We start from the raw sequence: 25,887 nt of genomic DNA on the forward strand, positions 1-25,887 counted from the left end.
TTGTCTCTTAAAACCTACATTTGTTTAAATCCTTCATATTCTAAGGACCGTATCTAAATCCTTTGAAGACCTGGTAAAATACGGGTAGGATAAGAATTTACCCTGAAGTATTTATCAAAAAACTTTCACACTGTTTTTCTGTTGTTGTTGTTTTTTAATTATATATATATAGTTTTATGATGCTTCAGTTGCCACTCCAAAAGATTATCAGATGTGCATAAGTACAGGTGTGGTTTGGTTTAGATCTGGATGAAATAAGTGTTTACCTTAGCTATCCAAAACATTTTTACATTAACAACGTTTTCTGAAGTTCTTTGTAATGAACTTTGTCTATAGCTGAGTCAAGCCCAAGACCAGGAGAAAATTTCAGCAGAAGAGTATACATTGAAGGATAAGTCTGAGAATTTAGCCCCTAAACATCTCAGGAGATGAGCCCATCCAACTAAAGTTGTAGTTAGAATGTACCATAAAAATTGGGTGTGTGCCAAACTCTTCTTTGGCCTTTGCATTCAGGTTGTGCATTGGTGGTATGCAAACTTCTGCTCTGAATATATGAGTTGTATATCTGTGCACAGGTCCTATATGCATGGGTGTGTAGCACATGCGTTTAGGGGCTTTTGAGGTGTACACCGTGTGTATCACAAGTTTACTTGAGCTGACTGTTTTGTGCAGGCTGATGATATTGTTGAATGTGGTGTTTCCTGGCAGGATGTTTGGTGAGCTTTGCTGGGCGCCTGTTTCCTGAGTCCAGTCTCTGTTTACAAGGATGTTGAGGCCTCTTTGCAGTGCAGTATGGGGCTGCTGATGCTGGCAGGCCCCTGACTGCCCCCCAGCCACAGAACTTTGCAACTCAGACACTGTCTCTTATCTCACCCTTCCAAGAATTCCTCTACAAAGACAGCTTGTGCTGCAAGTGGGGTGTGGGAAGCTGCTATCAAATGGGAGATTGTCTAATGCGCTAGCCAGCAGGGCTGGAGCATAGGGGAGGTTTCTGAGTCAGAGCCTGGAAAATGCAGCCCCACCACACGTTCAGGCTGCTCCACTGACACTCAGAGGATGTTTAACACTTGAATTAAGCAGCACAGGGTTCACAATGAACTATCATTTAAAATATTCAGAAAAAAACAAACATGGTAGGAGCTTTTAGACACAAAGTGCACTACATACAGGTACCAGCCATTCAGCATGGCATAGGCTTGTTTGGATCATTAAATTTGAACACCATAAATTAGACAATTTGGTCTGACATCTAATTCTACTGGGTTCCCATTACAACAGAGGTAATTATAAAAAGAAGGAGAAAAAAAAAAAAGCATTAAGAGAAAAAAGAAAAGAGCATAAATATCCCTTTTGTGTTATGTTTTGAGGACTGTGTGTGCGTGTGGTAGTGCAGAAAAGGAGTATTTGCTCCTGTAGCAATATGTATACAGTTTGGGAATCCCAGCTGTTCCAAAACTTTTCTGGCAAAGACAAAGTGTGTAAAACCCAAGAACTTCTGGGAACTGCTTGGGGGTTGTGGCTGTCAAGCTCTTTCGCCACAGATTCCTGAGGGGCTGCAAGATCGGATTGTATCACATTCCTCACAGGGAACAGTGTGCAGCATGAAGCAGGAGGATGCGTGAGCCCCAGGTACTCAAGCTAGTTCTGTGTATACCATTCATATAGCCACCACTCAGGTCTCCAGTGTAGACGTGGCAAAGGAGACAGCAGCGAGTGCAAACCCTATCTTCATGAAAATCTGCGTGCTTTGCCTAGCAAGCTTTGAAATATTTGTCATAATTTCATTGTGACAAGCTGTGGCTGGTGAGATTGCAATTAGAATCACAGCCTACCCGTGCAAAATATACTGTGCAAAAAAGCAGAAGGAGGTAAAAAGCCTCTGCTGGGCAATTATAAAACAAAGTCATCACTAATGTTTAATAAAATCTTGGGATATTGATTTGAGCTGCCATGACAATGGTAGGCACCAAGATTTCTTTCTTAATCAACAGTAATGAAAGGATGAGCTGCTTTGTAAAGAAACACATAACTTTTTAAATAAACAAGTTAAGTGGGGTTTTCTGTCCAAGAAACCCAGTAGCACATTACACCAGAATCCTAAAGATCTCTCTTAGGATTTCACTTTCTTGGGCTTAGTGCTCATAATTAGTTACCTTTTCTTGTGGTTTGAAACAAGCCTAAAGTACTGGCACCTACAACTGCTTTACAGTGAGGTTTACATTTGCTCAGGTTTTCCTAGCTTAGCCTCGTAGATGCTCAGTGTTCAGCAGGTTGCGATGAATTTTCTGTTTATGGATAGCTGTAATTAAACTAGGAATCATCACGTGGTCAGTACTGTGCAGGCGTCACTGAGCTGGTTGGACTAATGTTAGCAGGGAAGGTAAATTATGGAGCAGTAAGCAAATGGCACAAAAATACAGTGACAAGCCATTTGTCACCCTGTTCTAAGGAAATTCTATTGTTTTGTTGCAAAGGAGTAAATACTCCACTTTAGACTAGACAGAGACTAGAGTCTGAGATGCCTTTTCTGACTTGATAGTATGTTTTAATACCCTCAGTTTAAAAGTGTTATATTAAAAGAGCTTTAAATTTTACATCAATTATAACTTACTAGAAGGCCACAGAGAACTGAACCCTAGAGTGGCCAATGGCCAGTGGCTTGGGAGTCTTTTTGCTAAAAATAATGGAGAACCAAATCTTTCTTTTTTTTTTTCTCCACTAAGCAATGTATAATAGATGAAAATCAAATAGTTTATTTAATCTTAGGGATGCCTATATAACCCTTTCACTTATCATCCTTTACTTTTAACTTACTTACATAAAATCCTAAATAAAAACACCATTTGAATCAAAAAATAAAACTTCCTTTTCAAAATGTTAGAATGAAATATTTCATAATTTTCCACAACAATATTAGTTGATCTTACTCATTAAAATCAATTCAATTTTAAAAAGAGTAAAATTTGAGGTAAGATGTTTTAGAGAAAGTCACTCCAGTGTATTTTGCCCCACATTAGTGGCAATGTGCATTTTAAAGATGTGCAGCTAATGCACGGAAACTTGATTTGCTGCTTAATGAACTGGTACCCATGAGTTAGCTCATGACCCCTAACAAAGGCAGCAATTTTGCTGTTAACTTCAAGGTGATAAAGATATATCCCATGTCATTTTTCTTTAACTACTATTACTGCTCTGTAAGAAAGCTGAATTATGACCTACTAAGAAAACATCCATAAGGCTCTACTTCCATTTTTTTTTCAGACAAGCAAGTGAATGAAAACCTCACAACAACAGTTTTAGGCAGTCGGGCAGTGATAGCAAGACCCCGACAATTCCAGTCATAAAGGATATGTTATTTTATTGCCAAATTTAAAAAATGACATGTATTCGACATAAATGGGTCATGTTCACAACCTGGTTGGACAGGCTGCCAACACAAGACAAGGGGGAATCCTGTGTTCAGTTTTCAATGATTCTTTAGTTTTCTTCCTTCTTCTTAGCCTCTCCCTTTATTATAGTTTTCCTTCCAAAATGCAATATTATTAGCATCCAATTGGCTACCTTAAAATGTCCTTGCCACAGAGGAATCCAAGTGAAGCTGGTTTCTGTTTACTTTTTAACTTCTCTTCAGAATTTCTGCATTTAAGACACGTTGTCTCTGGCATCACACAGTATTACCTGTGCCTTGCGACTTATGCATATTGGTATTGATGTGAGAGAAAGAAAACAACAGAACATGATCTGCTCATTCAAGTAAACCAGAGAATGCAAGCGTGCAAGCGTTACCTTAGCAATGTTGAGGCCCACTGACACAGCTTTTCCTTCTGGTAGTATGGGAAGGAGAGGCCAGCAAAGACCTGCCAGGTCCAGTTCCACTGTTTCATTTATTTGTTTGCTGGCACAGAGGCAAAAGGCTGCAATAATGTCTATTAAGATAGGCAAACAGCAGAGAAGATCTGATCCTATTCTGTATGAAGCTGTCTAATAAACATGCCAAGAACTGTGAGAACTAGGGAGAAATTTGGGGTGTTGAGTTACAGATGTTTTTTTCCTCATAAAATTAAAAAAAATGTTTCTAATTTTGCCATCCCATGGTCTCTGCTGTGGCCCATGGACCCAGCAATGTTGTTGTGTGTCTGGGAGAATTCTGCTAGCAGAGAAGTCTGGTTACTTCTCTCAAATATCCAAACCGTTCCTCCCTGAATCATTCTTCCAGACCTTGACAACTCTCCTACCTCCACTTCCTTTTTGCCCTGAAAACAGAAGTCCATGAAACCCAGCCCTACCCACCACAGCTTCGCTGTCGGGGGGACAGAGTCAGAGCAGCAGCATCCTGGGCAGTTAGTTGGTATTGCCAGGTAATAAATGGAGAGCCTGTCTTCCCAACTTGAACACAGCACTGCCCTTAAAACAAGCATCTGTTTCACCCAAGCTGAATAAGAAGGGGGCTGAATATCTACTTGCTTAGCCATTAGCAGCTTCAAAAATGGGAAGGAATCAAAGTCCTGGATCCAGACTCCCCAGAGCTCTCTGTAAATGCAGGTCTTGACCTAAGCTGTGCAGCTTGGGCTTGTCTGTAGCAACAATCCTGACAGTTCATCAAGTTACCGCTTGTTCTGGGTATCCCCCCAGGAGTAATAGTCAGGCCTGCAAACCGTATTGCAAATTATTGATTTTGTCTTTCTCTTCATGTAGATGAATGATGTTCTGCTGTACACATATCCCCAGAAGGATGGCAAATACCGACTGAAAAACACATTGGCTGTGTCAGGCATGAAGGTAATGCCTTATCTGTATTATAGGCTAGAATCAAAGTTGTACAGTGAGCAGTTAGTGCTTTGCTGGTTTATGTCTCATTTCCAGTTCATGGCAAGGGGAGAGAAGGAATGGACCTGCTATCAGGGGATTCCATTCATTGCCTCTTCCAGGAGATAGAAGGAAAAATAATATAAACATAACATTATCTATAAGGTTGTGGTTTAGTATGACAGCCTTACTCAGGCTTGTAATGAATAATGCAAGCCAAAATCAGATTTACTATCTGATCGTGAAACTGGAGACAGAAAAGATTTATTATCCTATTTTGTCCATTCCCCTCCTCATGTCTCCAGACAATGCAGTTGTTCCCTACAACACATTAACTAGGACTTAGGCTACCAGATTTTAAACCCATGCCACTTAGAATTTACATAAGCTTTCATTTGCCTGGTTTTTATGTGACCTTTGACAGTCTTCATCAAAAATGTTACTGGATTCTAAAACTTCATGGGGAAATGGTGTATTGGGTGCTATTACATGCAATGATACGGAGATAATCTCTTGTTCAGTAAATTCCTTAACTGCAGATTGCAGAAACTGGATACAATTGTCCTGTTCTTACGGTCTTTCCCTAGGCATCAGATGGTACTGGTACCTGTGCAACAGGAGATTTTGGGCTGGAATGGTTTTTGGCTCTGACCTAGCTGGCCATTACATACCACCCACCAGGAACCTTCCTAACTGTTCTATGGCCAATATGCCAAGTTGTATTTTTATGAAAGAAGACTTCAAGTGGCAAGCCAGGAGCTTGGTGCTCTAGGAAACAAGCAAGACGTGAATTACTAATAATGAATTTCAGCAGAATGATACAAGGTGTATTAGGGTTTTATGAAAAGGTGGAAAGCTAATCACCCTAAAGACCTCATAGTCTAAAATTAACTATGAGTTCCCATCTGACATAGGAATTGCCAAAAAGTACCACCACTAAGTAGAAAGGAATTGCAGAACAGGTACTTGTTAGTACATTTGAAACACTGAGTCATTAGCATAATAGTTCCAATACCATGAAGCTATGTTTCTCTTAAGTGCCTGTTGCTGTTAGTAGATGACTAATACACTACATGGCAGGAATTTTATCTGAGCTGTAGCTTTTAAGTATTTTTTGTTCTTAAAGAGCCTGGCTCCAGGCAGGCATTCACTGATCTAAAGCACTTCTCTGTATATGATCTACCTGTCAGGAAGAGAATTATTTCCATTCATTCCAGAAACAGCCAAGGCTTCTTCCCAAAATACTCTGACACTTGTCAGACTAAATATCTCCTAAGACTGTCATATTAAAATTCTACCCTGACTGATATTTTATCCTTACCTTTCAAGTTGGATTAAATGATTTTATTTTTCCCTTTTGCACCACCACCATATTGAAATAGAAAGCATTCCCAATTAAACCAGGAACAGAATAGGCAGAAAACCCTACCAGCCCATTTCTTTGCACTGAAGTATGAAACAGATGGCTGGGAAATCAAAGATCCCTTTGCATTGAGAATTGTACAGTGTACTGGTTATAGACAGTTTAACTCCACCTTTATGTTCATGGCATTTGTTTCTAGGTCAGCCGCCCTGTGACAGAAAAAGCCCAAAACGTCCTGAAGATTGAATATGATGAATATTGCCTGACGCTGTCAGCAAGGTACTGTCCCCAGACTGCCATGGCAAAAGGTGTTACATTCTAGTTGTATCTCTGGGTTAATCTAACCAAAATTTAAGCCTTAATTAGTCTCTCATTCTCTTCTAACTGGTTTCAGTCTGTGCTGTTGTGACAGACAATGGCTGAGCGCTTAATTACACAATGAAGATATAAATGCAAAGCTCATAAACTGTAGCTAATTCAACTCGTATATTGAGTAATGATTAGAACTTAGCTTTTGAAAACATTTTAAAGAGAGAGGAAAGAGAAGAAAATCTTACTAAGAAGCCTGGGGATTTTCCATTGACCTCTCACGCTCTTTCCTTGTAACACCATGAGCATGTTATCCTTCCCTTTCACAATTACACTTTTTAGCTCATAAAACTAGTGTTGCAAAATTGCTGGAGAACATTGTAAATAGGTAATACCATGCAATAGACATAAAAGCACTTAATAATGCCTAAATGACAAAGACGAAATTAAACTTTATTGGCAATCGCATGGGTCTTTCTAATAAAAGGAATTTCACTAATGAGTTTGTGTAGTGCTAGTACTGATTGCAACTGGAAGCCAGGATCTCTATCCTGGGATTAAAAACTAATGGTAGAAAGAGATTGTAGGTTGGTTTCTGGTTACAAGATTGCAGTGTACTGTGTTTTTTCATGCTTCTAGTCCAAAATTATCCTGCAAATATACTCAGAGCTGGATTGATTTTCAGGTGTAGTTTACTATAAAAGACATACAATCCTAGCAATGGTATTAAAATTAATTCTTCCAAATAAAAAGGTCTTCAAAACTTTAAGTACCAATTTTCTCACCATCAGTCTCCAACTACAGCATGGCTGGAAACACAGCAGACTTCCCTAAACTACACAGTTTAATAGGTAGACAGGGAGACACTTTCTTACTCAGAATCAGAATTTGGAACTTTTATATTTCCAGGAAGATCTGCCATCTGTGGACAGTGCTTAGATATTTGTCAAAGTCTTTGTCTGTTTCCTTTTACAACCAGCACATGAGAAAATATCTGAGATTTTCTTAGATCTGCACACTCATCACAACCTTCAAAATATACACACGGTACTTCTGAATCACCTGCTGACAGTTAAAAAAGCAAGTGTATGGTACGTCTCTGTTGCAGAGGGGAAGTAACTGCTGTATGCCCCTTTTATCCAGACCAACTGAAGCTGGCATCCCCAGGAAGCAGCATGGGATGCTCTGCTTAGGTGGTCCTTTGCCTTTTGTGTTCATATATATGAAGTCTGTGCTTAGTCAAAACAAATACCAGAAGGCTTCAAGCATCCTTAAAAACTGTGTCTTTTATTGTTCAAACTGAGGTGTTGCAGGCCTGCACTGAAGGCCAGTTGTTGATTATCAAAAAACCTCAGTGCTTTTAAATTTGCATGAGACAAGGTGAATGTGCATTGAGAAAATACAGCATTGCCAGGAGCTAAAGGCAAAAAAGTTGGCATGCCTATATGAGAAGGTGGTGCTGTAAAGTCTTCACATCTTGCACTAAAAATGGCTGGCTCACCCAAAAAGCCATGTTCTGGGCTTGCAGTGAGCTGGTGATAGATCTGGGCACAGAGCTTTTATAGCGAAGGCTGATACTGCTGTTACACCTTTATTTACATGTCAAAAATACTCCTTTTGGACACAGGGGTAACCATCTGGTGCCCTTATAAAACAACAGAGCACTGGGAGAATGCAGTCAGTGTATCACCCTGTGAGACTAATTCAGAGCAACAGTGGGTAGCACTGTGACAAAATCCCATCCCATTCAGTTTCTCTTATGAGTAAACAGAATGACTGCTGGTGTTTTTGACAGATGAGGGCTTATGTTCAGGGTGCAGAGAAATGCCAAGTCAGGGATCATTGATTAACTCTGGCACTTCGTCTTTTCCGCCTCCCCCCCCCCCCCTTTTTTTTTTAAGACCACAAAAGACAAATTGGACAAATTGTCCTTAGATGTCTTGTTTGGTGGCCTTCCTGAGCATAGTGTATGGAAATCACAGATGAACAGCAGCTGGCAGTGACGCCAGTGCTTAGTTTTAAAAGGAACTCTAGTGGATAGCTTTAATGTGAGTAGCTAGTATGACTCAGGGAGGGGAGAACAACACATTGAGCTGCATCCTCTCCTTTGACTGATGCTGAAAACAACTAGAGCTGTTCACAATTTCAGACGGACATTATGCACACAGTTTGAAGTCACAACATGAAAGCCAGCTAACATATGCAGGACCAGCTACTGGTCCTACAAGAAAAAATGCATCTGGGAAGTAACAGGCATTAAGAGCCCTGCTGCTTTTCTGGGGCGGCTGGACTGGCAAGGAAGCACGAAGTGCTCCGTGTTTTGTCTAGTGCAAAGGGGGCATCTAGGGGCCAGTTCAGAGAACTACTAGCCTCCACGCATAATTGCAACTAGAGGAAATGCTGTAGAGATGAGCACAAACACGCTTATTCTGAGCAACCCATGCCAACACTACATGCCTTAGAGTGCCTAATAGCTAGGGCAGACATGGCAGAAGAAACATTTTATAGTCTAATGTGATCTAGGATTGAGCAGCTTGTAGAAAAGTCAGAAACTACTTTGAAAAACATTTCTGAGCACTTATTTCCTGCTTGGTCACAGTCATAACCATTGATCTACACTAATCACCCAGCTGAATAAATACAACAGTCAGTTTTGTTCCTGGTTGAAAACAACTGGTTCAATGCATGAGTGGGTAAAATCAAACATTCATAAAGTGAAGATTTTCTTCTCAGATCCAGATCCGCTTGTTTTGGTTCCTGATGTGCATGGCATTGACTGCTTTGCTGTATTTCATTCCACAGCTCTTGCTTGGAAAGGGATGACTGGTACAGCTGCATCAGCAGGCACATCCCTGATGACTACAAAGCTCACAATACTTCCACCTTCCACAGCAACGTGGAGGTAAGAGGAAGCCAAATCTTTCAGTGCTTGAAGGGGAAGTGGGAGGGCAGTGGGGACACACACAGGGAGAGGGAGTGGGAAGGAGGAGAGGGAGGAGGGTTATAAAATGCAGAGTTCCTAGGGCAGGACATTCTTACTGTTTTCATTTAAATTGGTATGTCAAGCCTAAATAACAAACCTCATACCACAGTTCATGGTTTGAGAGGCCACCTGAAATGTTAATCACACTCTGTATTCTGTGGTCTTTGCTTAAATATGAGTTCTCATGGAGGAAGACTAGCAAAATTTGGTCCTAAACAGTAACTATCAAAAAATAGGTACAAACTCTGTAGACGTAAGAAAACAAAACTACCCATTAGTTATACTAATGTTATACAAACAATAAAGCCACTGCCAATGCAAACCTCAACAGCAATATTCTAATTGAACCTGCACAATTGATGTATATTGTTGCTTTCTCATTTATTTCAATTGTACTACTCTCAGTTATGAAGGCAAAGAATGTGCTTGACAAAAGTAAAAGTGCTTTTTTAGATTAAGCAGAACCCTATGATTTTACTAAATAAAGAAAACTAAAAAAAAAAAAAAGAGGGGCACTTAGTTTTTGAAGATTTCCAGAAGAAAAAATCCAAAAACAAAACAGAATTTTCTTGCTGCCCTGAAGTTAATCTGCTTTCAAATTTTTAACAATAAAAATTAGAAATTCTATTGAATAGCAACTTAAATCAAAGCCTTTTTCAACACATGAAAAAATAATTTCTTTTGCAGCTCTACTTCTGATGTAAATCTTAATGTGCACAAGAAGAAATTTGGAGGAATTACATCCTATTTACTTGCAGGAGTCTATTTTCCTCATAGCAAACCTTCCTAGCAAACAGTCCTTCAAGGGCACAAGAATGTGCACTACCTGTGCCAAACACTACACTGTTGTGAACTGAAAGTGTGGTACCCCAGATATTTCTGTGCTGAACCAGAAGTAACGCCCGCATCTCAGCGGTGGCTTATTAAATTAGGTTCAGTTTCACATCGACCGTGGCTCCATGGGCTTGGAGAACATGCATAGGCGCTTGCACAACTGCAGCCTGGTGCATTCCAATGTAATATGAATAGTGAATTCATTTTCTAAAGCTGCTTACATATATTTGGATTGTGTGGGGATAAATTCCTCTTTGTGCACATCACAGTTTGCTTTGGAAAAGAAACAAGTTTTTACCGTTTTCTGTCCTTTCTCTTCCCCAGTGATAAAACTGCTCCAAGGTATAATGAAATAATGAGCTCAGCCCCTTTTCAGCTGAAAACTATGGAGCTTTTTAGGGATACTATTTCAAAAACTGCTAATAAAAAGATGGCTTTAACTCATGTTCTTACCGACAATTTGCATATACAATGAATAAAATCTTTGTCTGATGTGGAAGATTGTCAGTGCCTGACCAGTAAGAACAGATCTACATTGATTCTTACCTGTTGTGACTCTGGCTTTCACAGCACCATGTACTGATTGGCCATAGACTTTCAGTGCTGAAGCACCTCCATCTCAACGTGCATCGAGAATTAGAAAAAATGGGGATTGTAGCAGGTGGACTGCAATGAAAAAACTGTGTGAGGGAAGTCACTTTGTACTTTGGAAGTGTGGATGCTTCTTAATTCATTCTTGTTGGATTTTAAGCTAAGGGAGAAGCTTGGAATAACCTTGGGTGAGAGGCCTCCTACTTTGGTACCTGTGTCCCACGTCATGATGTGCATGAACTGTGGCTGTGACTTTACCCTCACTTTGAGGCGACATCATTGCCATGCCTGTGGGAAGGTAAGAGATGTACAGCTCCTCAGGGAGGCTGTATTCACACTTCTAAGACACTGGCTGCCACTGGTGTAATTTCTACAAACTTGTAGCAACATTAAGACCAGAATTTGGCTTCCCAAACTGTTAGTGCTCTGTTAGATTAGGTGATTAGGTTTCTAATGACTAGTAGGAACAACAGCAACCTTCCCTTGAGAGGCAAATTAATTCCCAAAGGCTGGTAGTTGAAGGCTTACATGGTAATTGTTGCTGAGTCCAGCTGTTGTATCTGATCTGCAGCTAGAACTAGAGACAATGAAGGAATACACTAAAAATACAGATTAAAGATATGGACCAGAGCAGTTCAAAATCCATGTCCTGTCCCTAATAACAGCTACTAAAACTATCTTCCAAAAAAAGTGATGAAATTCAGTGACAGGGAATGGTTTGGTCAGTAACCAAAGGGAAAGCTTTCTCTATGCACCACTGATGAGCTGCTGCCGTTTGCCCTAAAGCCACGAGGATCTATAGGCTTCCCAGTGTTCTTGTTCCTTTATCACTCCTTTCTCTGACTCCAGAGATTTGTTTATACATACAAATTTACAGTCCTGTTTTGAACCAAGGTTCTCTTTTAGTCTCAGTGTTTTTTTGTTTTGTTTTGTGTTTTTTTTTTTAATTATTATTTTTAATTTTTAATTTCTGCTAGTGTGAAAAAACATTTTTTTCCCAAATTCACAGAGAAAAATCAGTCAGTACATAGACAGGGATAGTGGGAACATACAAGCTTGCTTCAGAAAATAATGTTACTAACAAAACTATGAAAACAGGAGTAATATTAAAGTGGCTTTTCTGTGCTTTAATAGGGGGAAAGGTGTAAGTTCCTGTAGAGATAAGCATAGCAATGGTGTGCAGCTAAATTCTGTGATCAGTTCTGCTTGGCTTACAACAGTGTAAATCTACAGCAATCACAGTTCAATCAGTAGACTTACCAGGATTGACACTGATGTAGCAGAGTCATATCTGCTCCACTATTCATCTTCCTCTCCCAAACAACTCAAAGGATTTCTTCTGTATGTGCATATGTACCAATTAAAATTATATTTACATGTATCTCTCCTTTCTGGAACAGATTGTATGTCGGAATTGTTCAAGAAACAAGTACCCTCTGAAGTACCTCAAAGATCAAGCAGCCAAAGTCTGCGACAGCTGCTATATGGAACTGAAGAAAAGAGGTAAGATTCCTTCATTCTTGGCAAAACTGACAAATCTGGTGCCTGTTTATATAACAGGGAGGGTTTTAGGACCTGCCTACTATGTTAAGTTTTGTGACAGGATTTCTCATTTCAAGCATGAGGCATGTGTATTGACGTCCCGAGAGTGGCAGGCTGTATGGCAGCTAAAACTTTATTAGAAAGCCAGACTGTCCTCTGAGGGTTTCTCTGGCCTTTTGATAAGCCAGAATTGCGGCAAGAAGTGTGAGATGCAAACATTATAGCTGATAGCTATTCCTTGTCATTTCTACTGAATTACCCATTATAGGAAAACAGTGGCTTTACTATTCCTCATTCTGTCCTCACCCTTGTTGTAGCTTGTACAACAAGAAATGCCTAAGCAAAGTACAGAGCCTCTAAGAGCTTTTCTACATGGGAAGTTAATCTTGGAATAGATGAAAGCACAAATTCAAAGCAGAAGAGCTATGGCTTAACTAGAACTCTGTATGTTATTGTCCCACTGTGAGTCCCTGTTCCATTTTAAATACACATCCAAATCAAAGATAAATTGGGGTGGGGGGGTTTTATATATATATATATATATATATATATATATATATATAATACAAATATTAAAAAAATGTATATATGAACAGAGAATGAACATGAAATAATGTTCTCCCACAATTATTCACGTAGACGATCCCTAAAAGTAGGCACGTTCCAGTGTCACAGCTAAAATAACAGGGACAGGTGAATTTAGTTTTCCATTCTGATTAAAGAACTTAACACTAGCCAAGCAAACACATGAACTGATGCTGTCACAACAGCCAAAGCATTCCCAAGCCATTGTGTGCCCAAGAATTGATAACTCAGATTTGTGCTAAAACAATGCTGAGCTTTACCAAAACTTCCTGATAATGTGTGTTGCCAGAAGAGAATCATGAAGGTGTGAACTCAGACAACAAGGGGTGATGAAGACTGACAAGCAGACAGAAAAACTGTCTCCCTTGCAGAACTCAAAGCGTTCTTAATACAGAGTTCTCAAAGAGTTTTATACAGAAAGAATGTCCCATTAGTGAATCCATCCTGCAGAGATGTTGCAGAACAGAGAGTGAGATGGAAAAGCCATTTGGTTAATTTTGATTTTAACTTAGAAGAAAACAAGCTGTGTTTAGTGCTTTGTCAACTTTCTTGCAGGCTGCTTTCAAGAAGCTGTAGGTTATTACCATTACCCTAGGGTGCTATGAAACCCAGCAAGCTAGCCAGACTTAAAGGGGTAATTCAAAAGAAAAGCTGAAATAAAAAACAGCTATGGAGGAGGCATTGCATTTTCCATAGCTGGTTTGCATTAGTGTATCATGTGTCTCTTACGCCTATTATGATATGTACCGATTCACCTATTTCCTCCTTCCCTTCTGAATTTTCCTAATCTTGCAGAGCGGCCACTAAGTGTGAGCTTCCCTCCAACTTCATCCAGGTGTTCAAGCAGTGCCTTCTCTGTCTTCCACAATATCCATTACTCATCTTTTAAGAAACAGAAGAAGATTCCTTCAGCTCTTATGGAGGTAGGACCAAGCTGCCTGAGAAAGGCAAGGAACTGCACAGAACTGTGTGCTATTTCATCAGCTATGTTTATAATTTATTCTGTGTGCAGTGGGCTCAGCCCATGCCCTGGTCTACTTGCATCATGCAATTATCTTTTCTATTTTTCACACTAGTATTTCAAACACAAAGTACTCTGAGCTCTGAAGATACCACAGAAGCTTCTTCAGCCCACTAAGAAACCCGAATTAGAGCAGCTTACTTTAATTACTTCATCAACCTGTAATGTCTTCAGAAAAAACTAAGACCACCTCACAGTAGTAGCTAATAAAAGAAGGCAGGTCGTAGGCCTTCACAAGTATCAACAGAGCATGATTTGCTGTCAGTCAGTCACTTTTTATGACAAGACACTTACTTCTGAAATTTTACTTCGATTTCAAAAAATAAAATACCACTTAGGGAATCGACTCTACTCTTTGGCAAGTAATTCAGGAGTGCACATTTAATCAGTCATTTTCCCCCCAGCTCAAACCAAAGTATTTCAAATAAAATTGATAAAATCTTGATCCCACCAATGTAAACAAGCAAAATCCCCACCTGTTTCAAAGGGACCACAGTTTCTCCAGCTATATTAATTTTCTTTCCAGGAACAAGGTGTCAATCATGTTGATGCAGTCTAGGTAGCAAAGTTGCCTATTGAACCTGAACACAGTAAGGTACTCACATTTCACTGAAATCAGCAAGTATTAATCATAGCTTCTTCAGAAACTCAGGAAGAAAAAGAGAGCTCATGAACTCTGGAAGAAAGCAAAGAGAACTCAGGAGGATTACAGAGGTGTCAAGTTGCACAAGGAGAAAATTAGAAGGGCCAAAGCCCAACTGGAACTTAATTCGGCTAGTGCAGAAGAAGACAAAATAGACTTTTTTAAAAAGAATCTCCATCCTTTATTGGAAGTGATGGAAAACACTGTGACAAAAGATGAAGTAAGGCTGAGGTATTTAATGCCTTTTTTGCCTCAGTCTTTATTAGTAAGGCTATTTGTTCTCAGGGTACCCAGCCCCTCTGAGTTGGAAGATGGTGACAGGGTGTGAGATGAAGCCCCTGTAATTAAATGGGAAACTGTAAGTGACCTATTACATCCTTTGAATGTTCGTAAGTCTATGGGGCTGGATGGGATTCATACAAGGGTACTGAAGGAGAGGGTGGAAGTGCTCAACAAGCCACTTTGATGAGAAGATTTTAGTAACGATCTTAAATGCAGGGCACAGGTCTCCTTGTCAGCCCTGAAATTTCAAGTTGTAGCACACAACAAGGAAGAGAAGGCTACAGGGAACTGCATATTGGTTTGTGTCCAACGTGGGACTGTTACAAATGGCAGAAAGGCTTTAAAATAATAAAATAAAATCAATGCTTTATGATTTATGTATAGACTCTTAACACAGAGGTGGTGTTTCCAGCTGGGATCTAAAATGACATGTGCCCTAAAGAAGTCGTATCCCTACTCCAGCAGCATGCTGACTGTTCCCTGAGGCAAAAGAGACACAGATGCACTTCCCCAGACATTCTGTTGAGATTATATTAAAGATAATAAGGTGAAAACATCTTGCTGAACTCATTGTTATGTCAAGACATGGGAAATTCTTGAGGTTTATTTGTACTGAGGTGAAACTAAACCAAAAATACAAGCATGTAACACAAACACAAAAACTGGATACTGCAAAGAACTGAGGCCAAAATTCAGCTGTTATGACAATAGTATTGTCTTTCTATCCACAAGGAGGCAGCACATGTTTATTAAGGTGAACTGTCTCATGGTAGCATTGATGCATAACTTTTTTCTAATCTGTTTTACCCAGGTCTTGGAATATTTTTATTCTACTGCAATACACTGTTATGATACTGCTCAGTCTTCTATTCTGGCAGTGTTAGAAAGGCTGGTTTAGAACCTCTGGCCTTTGTTTGTAATTTGGTATAATTGCAGTTAACTACTGCAATTAATGATGCATACTGCATTATGTGCAGGTGTGCATGTGCATAGTTCCATTTACTCAAAATGTGGATCCTTAAGATCGTTAATGGCTTAGATCTCAAAATACTTCTGTGTAACTTTCCTCAGAAATATTACACCACAAATGAAATTGTCACTATCAATTTATTGACATAAATGAATATAAAACTATTGCAAAGTCCTAAATATACCCACATCTTAGAGGTGTTCAGCCAAAGGACTGTCTTTCCGTATTGGAAGCATGTACTTTCAGTTTACCACCTCACCCCCCTCAGCTGCCTCCTCTCCTCCTCCCCCCCAGAAAATAAGCTGGGAAAAAGGACAAGTACACCTTCTCAGAACACAACTGTAAACTTGCTGACCTTAGTAACAATTTGGTTGCATATTTTCCATGTGTTACTGAGAACTAAATTTAACCAAACATCTTCTAACAGTAAAAAAAAGAACAGTAATATCACACTTATGCTTTTGATTTCTCCATATTTTTAGTGATCTACTTATGGTTTCATGGACATAGCCCTAGTTGTCTAGTATGAGATGAACATGCGTAATCAGGAGGGGAAAAGCCTCTGCTGTCACAAATCCTGCTTTCTCCTACTCTCCTCCAGGTGGCAGCCTCGGGAGAGGGAGCTACCATCAGTGGTTACCTCAGTAGATGTAAGAGAGGCAAAAGACACTGGAAGAAACGCTGGTTTGTTATCAAAGGCAAAGTCCTCTATACTTACACAGCAAATGAGGTACTGTGCAATCTGACTTAAAATAGTTTCTTAACTGACTTTCCTCTTTTGCTCTCTGCAGTCACCTCTCCGCAGAACCTCTGAGAGCTGGTTCTAACAGACTGAGTTCCTGGGCAGCTATCCTTATCAGAGGGACTCAGCCACAAACCTGGGTGGACCTCAGTAACTCTCTTAACAAATTGCCCTTCATTATTTGACTTTTTGCTGGTGCTGCTATATACTGTCAACCTTAGTCTAGGTATTTACACACAAATAACTTCAAGGTAACTGCCAGATTTTTTTATAGATGGCACTGTAATCCATTTCTGGTGGTGAGGAGAATCTTGTACTTTTGCAAGTATAAATATGACGTGTATATATATATCCTACTAGTATCAACAGGGAAAGACAGGAGACAATCTGGAGAGGTGAGACTACTGCTTTCTGTATTGGCTTGTAAGCTCCTCCTTGTAGCCAAGGAGATTGGGTCTCAAGTAAAGCATTTTTATGTACTTTTTCTCTTCCTAGTCCCTTTTCATATTTTAATTTCTTCTCCTTTGTGAATAGCTGCAGTCCAGTAAACTTGAAGTAAATGCAATACAACAGGTGGTTATGACTGACAGATTTCATAAGCAGAAGCATAAAAATTAATTTTGCTAGACAAAGGACACAATGCAAGAATTGTAGTAACAGCAATATTTGATATTTTAAGCCCTCAGAACACTTTGCAAATGTCAATTATTTAAATTTTCTTCACCAGTGTGAGGCATGAAGCATCATAATGCCCTTTAAACAGATGAGATTGAGGCACAAAAGAGTTCATTTGGCCATCATCAGAAACTAACTTATTGATTGCTTCAGCAGTGCTGCTGTATAGTTAGTAACCTCTTATTTTTTCTGCCTGCTTCCTTTACATTTAGACCATGTAATTTTGAAGTAGACTTTTTTCCAAGGCCCTGCAGCCTCTTACGACTTTTGCTGAACTCGGCAATTCAGACTATTACCATCAAATTCTGTATCCAAGACACTATTTACTTCTTTGACTTTTGAAGTGATCTGGTTCAGTGATAGGGAAAGAGCAGTGGATGACTAACTAAACTTTATGTTCCCAGTTTGCAATTCAGTTTCTAAGAGCAGAAGCAAAGGCAACATACACACACTGAAAACATTATACACTTAGAGAAAAGATTACCCAGATATAGTGGCCAAAACTGCAGCTTTCAGTGACAGGTAAATGGCAGTATGAATAATGCTTATTGTTTCTTTAACTTATAAAAAGCCGTGTTTGGCAAGCAAAATTCATGGCTGTTTCTTGGGGGTAAATTAACACTGAACTGCATTACCAATTCAGAAATTTTGAAGCCTCGTTGTTGAGTGCGAGCATGCTATTTGACATAGTGCATGTTTCTAAAAAAAAAGTTGCTAGTTGCTATGAAAGTTGCTATGAAAGGAAATGACAAGGTACCAATCAGACTACTATTTGCATTCAGCAAACAAAAGTGGTTCAAAGTAACACAACTGAGACTGAGCTGTCTCTCAAACTTTCAGAAGTGTTGCTGCACGTCCCATACTGTCAGCAACCTTGCAGTTTACCTTGTGGACCATTATGTCGAAGGTAGCCGTGAAAGTTACAGGCAATTTGACCTTGTGGATGACCATGAATAACTGGACTTTTAGAGGTGTTGTTGGAATTCAGGACTAAGACTAGGTGAACATGTGCAAGTATGCACCGGCACTGTTCCTGTTTAAGAGCCACCAGTCCAGCATAAGACTGATACTACTGCTTTTGCAGCCCAGAGAGAGGTTGTATCATGACTGGTCTTCAGAAAAAAGCCCACAAGCTGTTACAAGCCTTCTAATTTTTGGTTCACTTCTCGTTTGTTTTCAGGACAAAGTTGCCACAGAAAGTTTGCCTTTGTTGGGTTTTACTGTTGCCCCAGAAAAGGAGGAAGGAAGCATGGATACAGTTTTCCATCTCTACCACAAGCAGACTCTGTTTTATAGCTTCCGAGCAGAGGATAACAATTCAGCACAGAGGTATGGGGATAGACTTCCACGCTTGGAAGTGTGCAGGTGTAAAAGCTTCAGTAGGGTCTTCCTCTCCTTCACTTCAGATCTCCTACCATAATGGAGTAAACAAATGGCTTTCAGTGTTCACTAAGCCCAATTGCATGCGAGAGATGTGGGTGATTACAAATCTGTTGTGTTTTTGCTCCCTTGAATAGTTAGAAAGGAGGCTGAGTCTCAAGAATCATACCTAGAAGTCTGTCAAATGTGATTTTTGTACAGGAGCTTCCCTGATTTGTGTGTTCTATTTATCCATCTCTTAGTTTGCTCATCAACAAATAATTGTTCAGATTTCACAATTTATTGCTACTGCTTCCACCTAGTAAAATAATCATGAAATTCAAAGTAAAAATGCCAGCACCTCAGGACACACAGGGAAGGAAATTGGTGTTTATGGGAGGTTTTGTTGCTTTTAAACATACTTCAGTGGTTTCATATTTCCTGTTCTAATCACAAAACCATAGTTCCTCACTAGAGCTAGGATGAGAAATACAGTCCTCTTCAGGCTTTATGTTCTTCTATTTCCAAAAGAAACCTAATTTTATATGTACCACTTTTTCCTTCTGCCCTTTTTAGGTGGATTGAAGCCATGGAAGAAGCATCCATTTTATAGCAGCAATCACCCAATGGACTTGGAATAAATTCTCAGATTTCTATACATTCCGAACAATCTTTCATATGTCTCACAAAACTGAACAGTGTATTTCAGGCAAACTGGTTACATACACTGGAGATATGAACTGTTTCCAGATTGCTCTCTTTACTTCCTTCCTCTTACCTCCACTTTTTTTTTTTTTTTCCAAAAGGAAACTTTAAAATAGGGAATATTTATGATGATCTTTATGTCTGTGCAAGTTCAACCTGTGTTATAAGCTTCTTCTATGATCTCACAGTAAGCTAAGTTTAACATCAAGACAAAAAAAGATATGGAAATACTGACTACAGTAAGCAACAGGGTCAATTTTACTTACTGTAGAGCACTAACATATTTCATTCGGTTGGTTTTGGTGTCTACCATGAAATGAGAACCAATGTAGTAAATGACAAATGCTCATTTAAAGCACTTTATTATTTTTATTCAACTACAGCTTCATTCTTTCATGTTTCCAAGGAGTTTGGTGGACCAGTTCATTACTCATCCATTAACAAGTGCCAGCATGAAATCATGCCCTGCATATGCTAAATTGTTTCCACAGAAAACGAATAAACAAAAACATTCACCTGGTCTACCAATGCTGCACTAGATATGATCCAGGATAATTACTTACTATCCCTTTATAATTTTACACAAACCACTGTATAATTTATTTCAAAGGGGCTAATTTCATACCACTATAGTACTTTGAAATGCACTATAGTAGCTCTACAAATCTAGACACTGAATAGTATAAAGTCTCCCTAAATATTGCATCAGACTCAAACCCAAAGGATATTTTTAATTTATTAAAAACCTACAGACTGTTTTTATTTAACACTAGCCTACCTAGTAGTGTTAAGATTTTTATCATCTATTTAAATAGTCTAGCTTTTTTTTTCAATCCTCCTGATGTTTCTGCTGTTCTTATGAAAAATGTCATTAAAAGTTTAATCCATATAACCAGCGCACCATTTGAAACATGCTGGTGGGGTGAAATGCACTTGTCTGTACCTGCTCTGTTAAGAGTGCTTTGAAACTCCTGTAGCTAAATGTATCTTACTCCACCTCCAGGGCTGGAATCTCAGCAGCCAAGTGTCAGTATGACTTCAGAGATGTGCTGCTTTATACCAGATGAAGACGTAGAACTCTGGAGTTTTTTGTTTTTTTTTTTTTTAAAATAAGGTTGAGAAGTGATGTTATAATCATTGCAATAAAATGGCTTTGTGTCCTATATTTGTCATAATACTTGACTGAGGAGTAGAATGGCATTTATGATTAAAATATATCTTTGTATAAAAATACCATGCTCAAGAATTTACTTACATTACAATACATTGTGGGAAGGGGAGACTTTACTACTTCCATTTTTGCCTTTCTTCAATAAGTTTCATGGATACCTGAATTTTTGATATTTCCATATTTTTAAAGGGCTATAATATGTATCCAAATGATAAAGATAGTTCAATTTTTCACCTGGAAAAACAAGCTTAAAAAAAACAAATACAAGTCTACCACTAAATAAAAATATAGCTGTATTGTTTTTATTTTTTTTAATACATCTGAGTCCGATAGTTTCATAAAGCACAGGTTATCATATGCAAACAGAAAACAAGTATGAGAAAAGTAAAACTTTTGTATTCTTTCATTAATGGATGAACACCAATGTTAACTCTTTGTTTCATGTTAAAACTATGGCCTTGCTACCAATAGACTGTTTTTTTCCCCCTTAAAAACTTTTTGCACTGAGAGAAAAATAAGAGAATGTTGAACACAGAGAAAGATTTCTAACAAAAATTTCTTTTCTCAAACAAAACAAAACTGCACTACAGAACAGTATTATGAAGATTTAGGTGCTGACATCTTCTGACTGTATGAAGCTTTCAGTGATAAGCAGGAAATGAATACATGAAAGTATTTTGTTGTAAAAAGTAACATACAGTGCTATTAAACATGTTTTAAGTAATGTGGGAAAATAAAAGGTCAAAATATAACTGCAGTTCTACAGGCTTTTCCTTTACATGATTTTCACTTCTTTAATTCCATCTTTGCACTTCCAGTTATTGTTAGCACACACGAATTAACTGATTCTCTCACAAACTAAGGAAGAATATAAAGTCAGGAGACAGCGGTTGAGGCCTTCTGGTGGAAACAGGATTTAGACCTAATTGCTATGCTCAAGTGTTTTGGTCAACACTACATGTAACCACTACAGAGCCACCCCACCTGTCAACACTGCTTCAGTCACAGATATAAATGCTCTCAGCAGAGGAAGAAAAAAAAAACACCCTCAATTTCAGTCCTACTTGATCTAATTTGAGCAAAGCTAGGCACAAAAGACAGGAATTATCTTCAGAGATAAAACTTTCTAAAAAGTGATTACTGGATTAACATGTTAAATTGAGATATCTAGATGGTTTACTGTATGCTGTTCACTTATAAGAAGCTCAGTAAATTTTCTTCCTAACTCTTAGCTGTTATTGTTCTCTCTGTCAAAAAAATATTTTGTTGCACACCTTCATAAATGATTAAAAAAAAATCAGTAATAAGGCACAATGTACTAGCTAATCATTTGATAATTCAGATGCAAACTGACTTTATTTGTTGTTTCAGTGTTTTTTATTTTGCCACCTGTTGAAAAGCATTAAAATGATTAGCAGTTATCTGCAACTAATACTTAGATTTATCTTACAGTACATTCCTTTTTTAAAATCTGTTTTTTAAACAGTTATTATAATCATTTTCCCAAATCAAAGTGTAAATCATGCAGCAGAGTTGAAGCGTTCCAGCATGACAAGATCCCATGCCATTGTAACCAAGCTCTGCTAGGTCTGGAGAGCCCTGGGGCTACTACCCTTCCTGAGTTCATTCTGAATTACATTTAGGGTGGAAGAACAACACGCAGCTATGAATACCAACCAGGCTTTTCTTGTTTGCGTGCTGCTTTGATACAAAAGCAACAAAGACCTCTGGCTGTAACCACTTTCAGTAACATGAAAGTAAAAGCAGTGCCAATGTTCATCCAGGGGAAAAGGTATTCCCTTGCTACTGTGCGAACCTCCTACATGCAAGACTTAAAACTGACTTCACACATTACTTGGGAACATATCAAATAAACCTCAGTGTATTAAAAACAGTGTCATCCGGATTGAAGGATCTTATTAAGACATCAATTTTGATCAAGTTTTAACAAGAAAATCACTAGACTCCAGGGCAGAATTACAGTCTCTTTCAGAGAGGCGCAGTAAAATAAAAAATAGATTAAAATAAATAGATTTTTCCTAAAAATGCTGTTTCACAAATATTCTGAAGATCTTCCTTTTCCATTGAACAAAACAAACACCAGGAAACCTATAAAGTTACCATGAAACAACAACAACATTGCCATTCTTTGCCATGCTTTCTTTTTATTATTCTTACTAATTGACAAGGATCTTACATTCTTTTGATTATTTTAATAGTTGTTGATTTTTTTTTCCAGAGAAGTGTTGCAGCTTGTTTCTAATCTGTGTGCTTTGGAAAGGCAGGGAATACAGTTTAAATAAACATGTTCAGATTTTTTTCATCTTTTTACTTGTAATAACACATTCTTGTGTCCTTTTCCTCACTCCTCTTTCAGTTAAAAGAAGCTAGAAGGACAGTTTAATATTTGTCTATGTTTTCATTTCATATACTATATGCCACATTATTAACTGTAGTACTTGCCAGCAGACAAATTTGATCTTAAAGCACCAGAGGAAGTCGAATTACTTTATATCAATAATGACAGTCCTTACTAAACAGATATAAATATTTCATACTGAAAGCTCACTTTAGGTGAATTTTGGGGCAGGGTTAGGATTTTGCACTGCTCTTGCCTTTCACAAACCCCAATATACAGCAGTTGCATATTTTTCTTAAAGCTACTTTTTACAAATACTATATTCACAAATGAAAATAAAATTTAATATATGAAATTAAATAAAATGAAAAACTTTCTAGATTATTCTCTTCAAAATTTCATTTTAAATTACAGTCACTATATGATAAACACCAATGATTTCTGAGAACAAAAAAAATTAATTTCCTATAAACAGGAATTCAATTTCCATGAGCAGCAAATAAAGCAAGCACAAAGTAGAAAAGACTACACAACCACAAGAATTCACTTGGGTCTCAACCATCTGGTTTCCCAGACTACACTGTGGTATCAGGTACATGATACTTTCCATATTCCTGCATGCCATCTAGAATATTTTTGCCATTCTTCTGATCTCTGCAAACCCAGATGCAGCATGCTGGCAAGCCTAACAGCTGCAGTCAGTGTGGGACTTCATTGCTAAGCAAGACCTTAAAAAAAAAAAAAAATCATCAGGCCATTAATAAAAGATGTAAACCAGGAAAAAAAAATGCATAGCCTTTGGAAAATGTCTGCCAAGTCCATCAGCTTTCACAACACTTGGTTCAGATTCCTAATATACCATTTCTGTGTCCAATTATATCTGTTTCACCACAGGACAAGCCAAAGTAATTCTGAAAGCATTTAACCATGTTAAAAGAAACCTTAATCTTTGGATTGTCATGAATTTGTGTTTTGCCTTAGAAATCTTGAAACTGCTGTGCACCTTCCTTACTATGAAATAAATCTTTGTTGTACCATATAATTAGCTTCCCTTGTCTCAAATATTTTTAGATGACAAACATGATTTAAAAAATGGGTCAGTCCACTTGTATTTTCAGAAAGCTGTAGCGCAGTAACAAATAAAAAAAAAGACCATGTACGTGTTGGAATGTGCACCCAGGAACAGTTAAGCAATGACCTCAGTACCATAAAGAGGGCCACCAAACAGGTTGGAGCACAAGACAAAGGGATCAGGTGAGCTCTGATATAGTCAATTAGATAAAGGAAAACAGCAGAAACTACTCAAACTCCTGAAAAATATGCAAATCTGATGGCAATATAAACATGGCATTTCAGCATGGAGGCAAGTCATTGTGTTCTCCTGCTTTCTCAATATCCTTGTAGAGTACTCTCTCAGTGGACAGTTTGTCCTCTACCACTTTATACTAAATTTGACTGCGCTTACACTCACAGGATCACTACAGAGAAGTTCAAAGGCAAATGCCACAGACTGTAAGAATACTTGGACAGCATTGCATCTTTGTCCTTGCTCATTCAAAGAAAGGAATGCTTTGAATTTTTGTACTGTGCTGAAAATTGTTTTCCCTCAGGTTTATAAAACTTTTTTTTTTTTTTAATTTTAAATCAATACGTAATCTAGGACTAGCATTTGTTTTGCTAGCCACAGCATCACTCTGTACATAAGCTTTGAAGTTACTTTAAAAAAATATATATATATATTATACTTCACAGTGTTTTTCTCAGTATTTAACAGATTTTCCAAGTTCAGGTATTTCTTCTTCAACATAAAGCATATAACAAATAAGATGCAGACACTTTTTTATTATTCACTGGAACAGTTCCCACTGCACAAGCAATATATCAATTCTGTCCAGCACACAAGCATTGTGAGTCCAAGGAATTACGCCTCCTTTCCAGAATAAAACAGCATGTCAAAAGCTAAATAATTGCATTTCCAAATAAACAAAAACAAACAAACAAACAAAAACACCACTAAGACTATTCAGAACTTAGGTTGAAGTAAGATTCTTCTGCAGTCCACAATGCCTACAGCAGAAAGCAAGCTCACATTTTCTAAGAGACAACTAAGGACAAATGAGGGCAAAAAACCAGGATAAAGATCACAAGCATCCCTTAGTGCTGCCCAGCCATGTACAAACTTGAACATAAGGCACAAGAACTCCTTTCAATCATCATCTACTAAGCACTTAAAAGAGAGATGTAAATCAAATGTGGCATTAACAAGACCAGTTTATGTTGCTAAAACCTCAGTCACTTAAAACTCTGTTAAATTCATATTCAGGATGAGCTCTTCCATGCTAGATATCTGCTTTGTTCATAACATTTTCATAGAAATTTCAAGAAAATCGTATCAAATTTTTAAGCACATGACAACTTGAAAAAGTTCAACAGAGCTCTGTACTGTCAGTCCCAAGCATTAAACAAACAAACAAACAAACAAAAAACATAAACAGCCTTAAATTCTGTTTTCATTTTGTAGTTCTTGTCCTGCCCTGGGACTTATTTTTACTGTCAATGCCACCACAACTATCAGAGCGAGTGTTTGTGGCCTGTTCCATAAGTACCCTTACAGCCCATGATCACAGTTCAGTGGTTCTGTCCTACACATCTAAAACAATCCTTCCCTCCTTTTAGCGTGCACACCTCCCACCTCACTTCTGGTCTGCAGGGAAGTCAATCTGTTCTCCTGGCTGAGAAGCAGCTTCCATGGGGTCTCCACTTCTGCAGCTTTGCAGAGTGTTTTTTCTTCTCAGTCAGATATCCCACAGAAAGAACAACCAAAAAGGTCTTTGGTATTATCAGGAGAGTTTGAAAGAGGCCACCACTAAGATCCCTATGGCTGGGAGTGGTTGAATGCTTCCTGAAGAAACAGCCGCCACGCAGAGCAGCCCGCCCTGGAGCAGGT

At 38.4% G+C, this 25,887-nt stretch overlaps 1 protein-coding gene across 6 annotated transcripts in view; it reads left to right on the top strand.

Annotated features, from left to right (window-relative positions):
- FGD5 (FYVE, RhoGEF and PH domain containing 5) overlaps positions 1-21,333 on the top strand; it is a 100,485-nt gene extending 79,152 nt beyond the window's left edge. For 2 of the 6 annotated variants that reach the window (XM_035546624.2, XM_050712674.1), the window contains exons 13-21: positions 4,696-4,779; positions 6,369-6,448; positions 9,281-9,380; positions 11,047-11,184; positions 12,287-12,389; positions 13,809-13,936; positions 16,531-16,659; positions 18,527-18,675; positions 19,282-21,333. In XM_035546624.2, coding sequence (XP_035402517.1) covers positions 4,696-4,779; positions 6,369-6,448; positions 9,281-9,380; positions 11,047-11,184; positions 12,287-12,389; positions 13,809-13,936; positions 16,531-16,659; positions 18,527-18,675; positions 19,282-19,318 — 948 coding nt within the window. In that variant the 3' untranslated portion in view covers positions 19,319-21,333. Of the gene's footprint in view, positions 1-4,695; positions 4,780-6,368; positions 6,449-9,280; positions 9,381-11,046; positions 11,185-12,286; positions 12,390-13,808; positions 13,961-14,089; positions 15,036-16,530; positions 16,660-16,720; positions 16,812-18,526; positions 18,676-19,281 lie in introns of those variants that run through there. The other 4 variants (XM_050712676.1, XM_050712677.1, XM_050712673.1 and 1 more) reach the window with 3 other exon arrangements.
- The last annotated feature ends 4,554 nt before the right edge of the window (positions 21,334-25,887 follow it).

The sequence above is a fragment of the Cygnus atratus genome, chromosome 10 (genome assembly GCF_013377495.2).
Source record: "Cygnus atratus isolate AKBS03 ecotype Queensland, Australia chromosome 10, CAtr_DNAZoo_HiC_assembly, whole genome shotgun sequence".
NCBI lineage: Eukaryota > Metazoa > Chordata > Aves > Anseriformes > Anatidae > Cygnus > Cygnus atratus.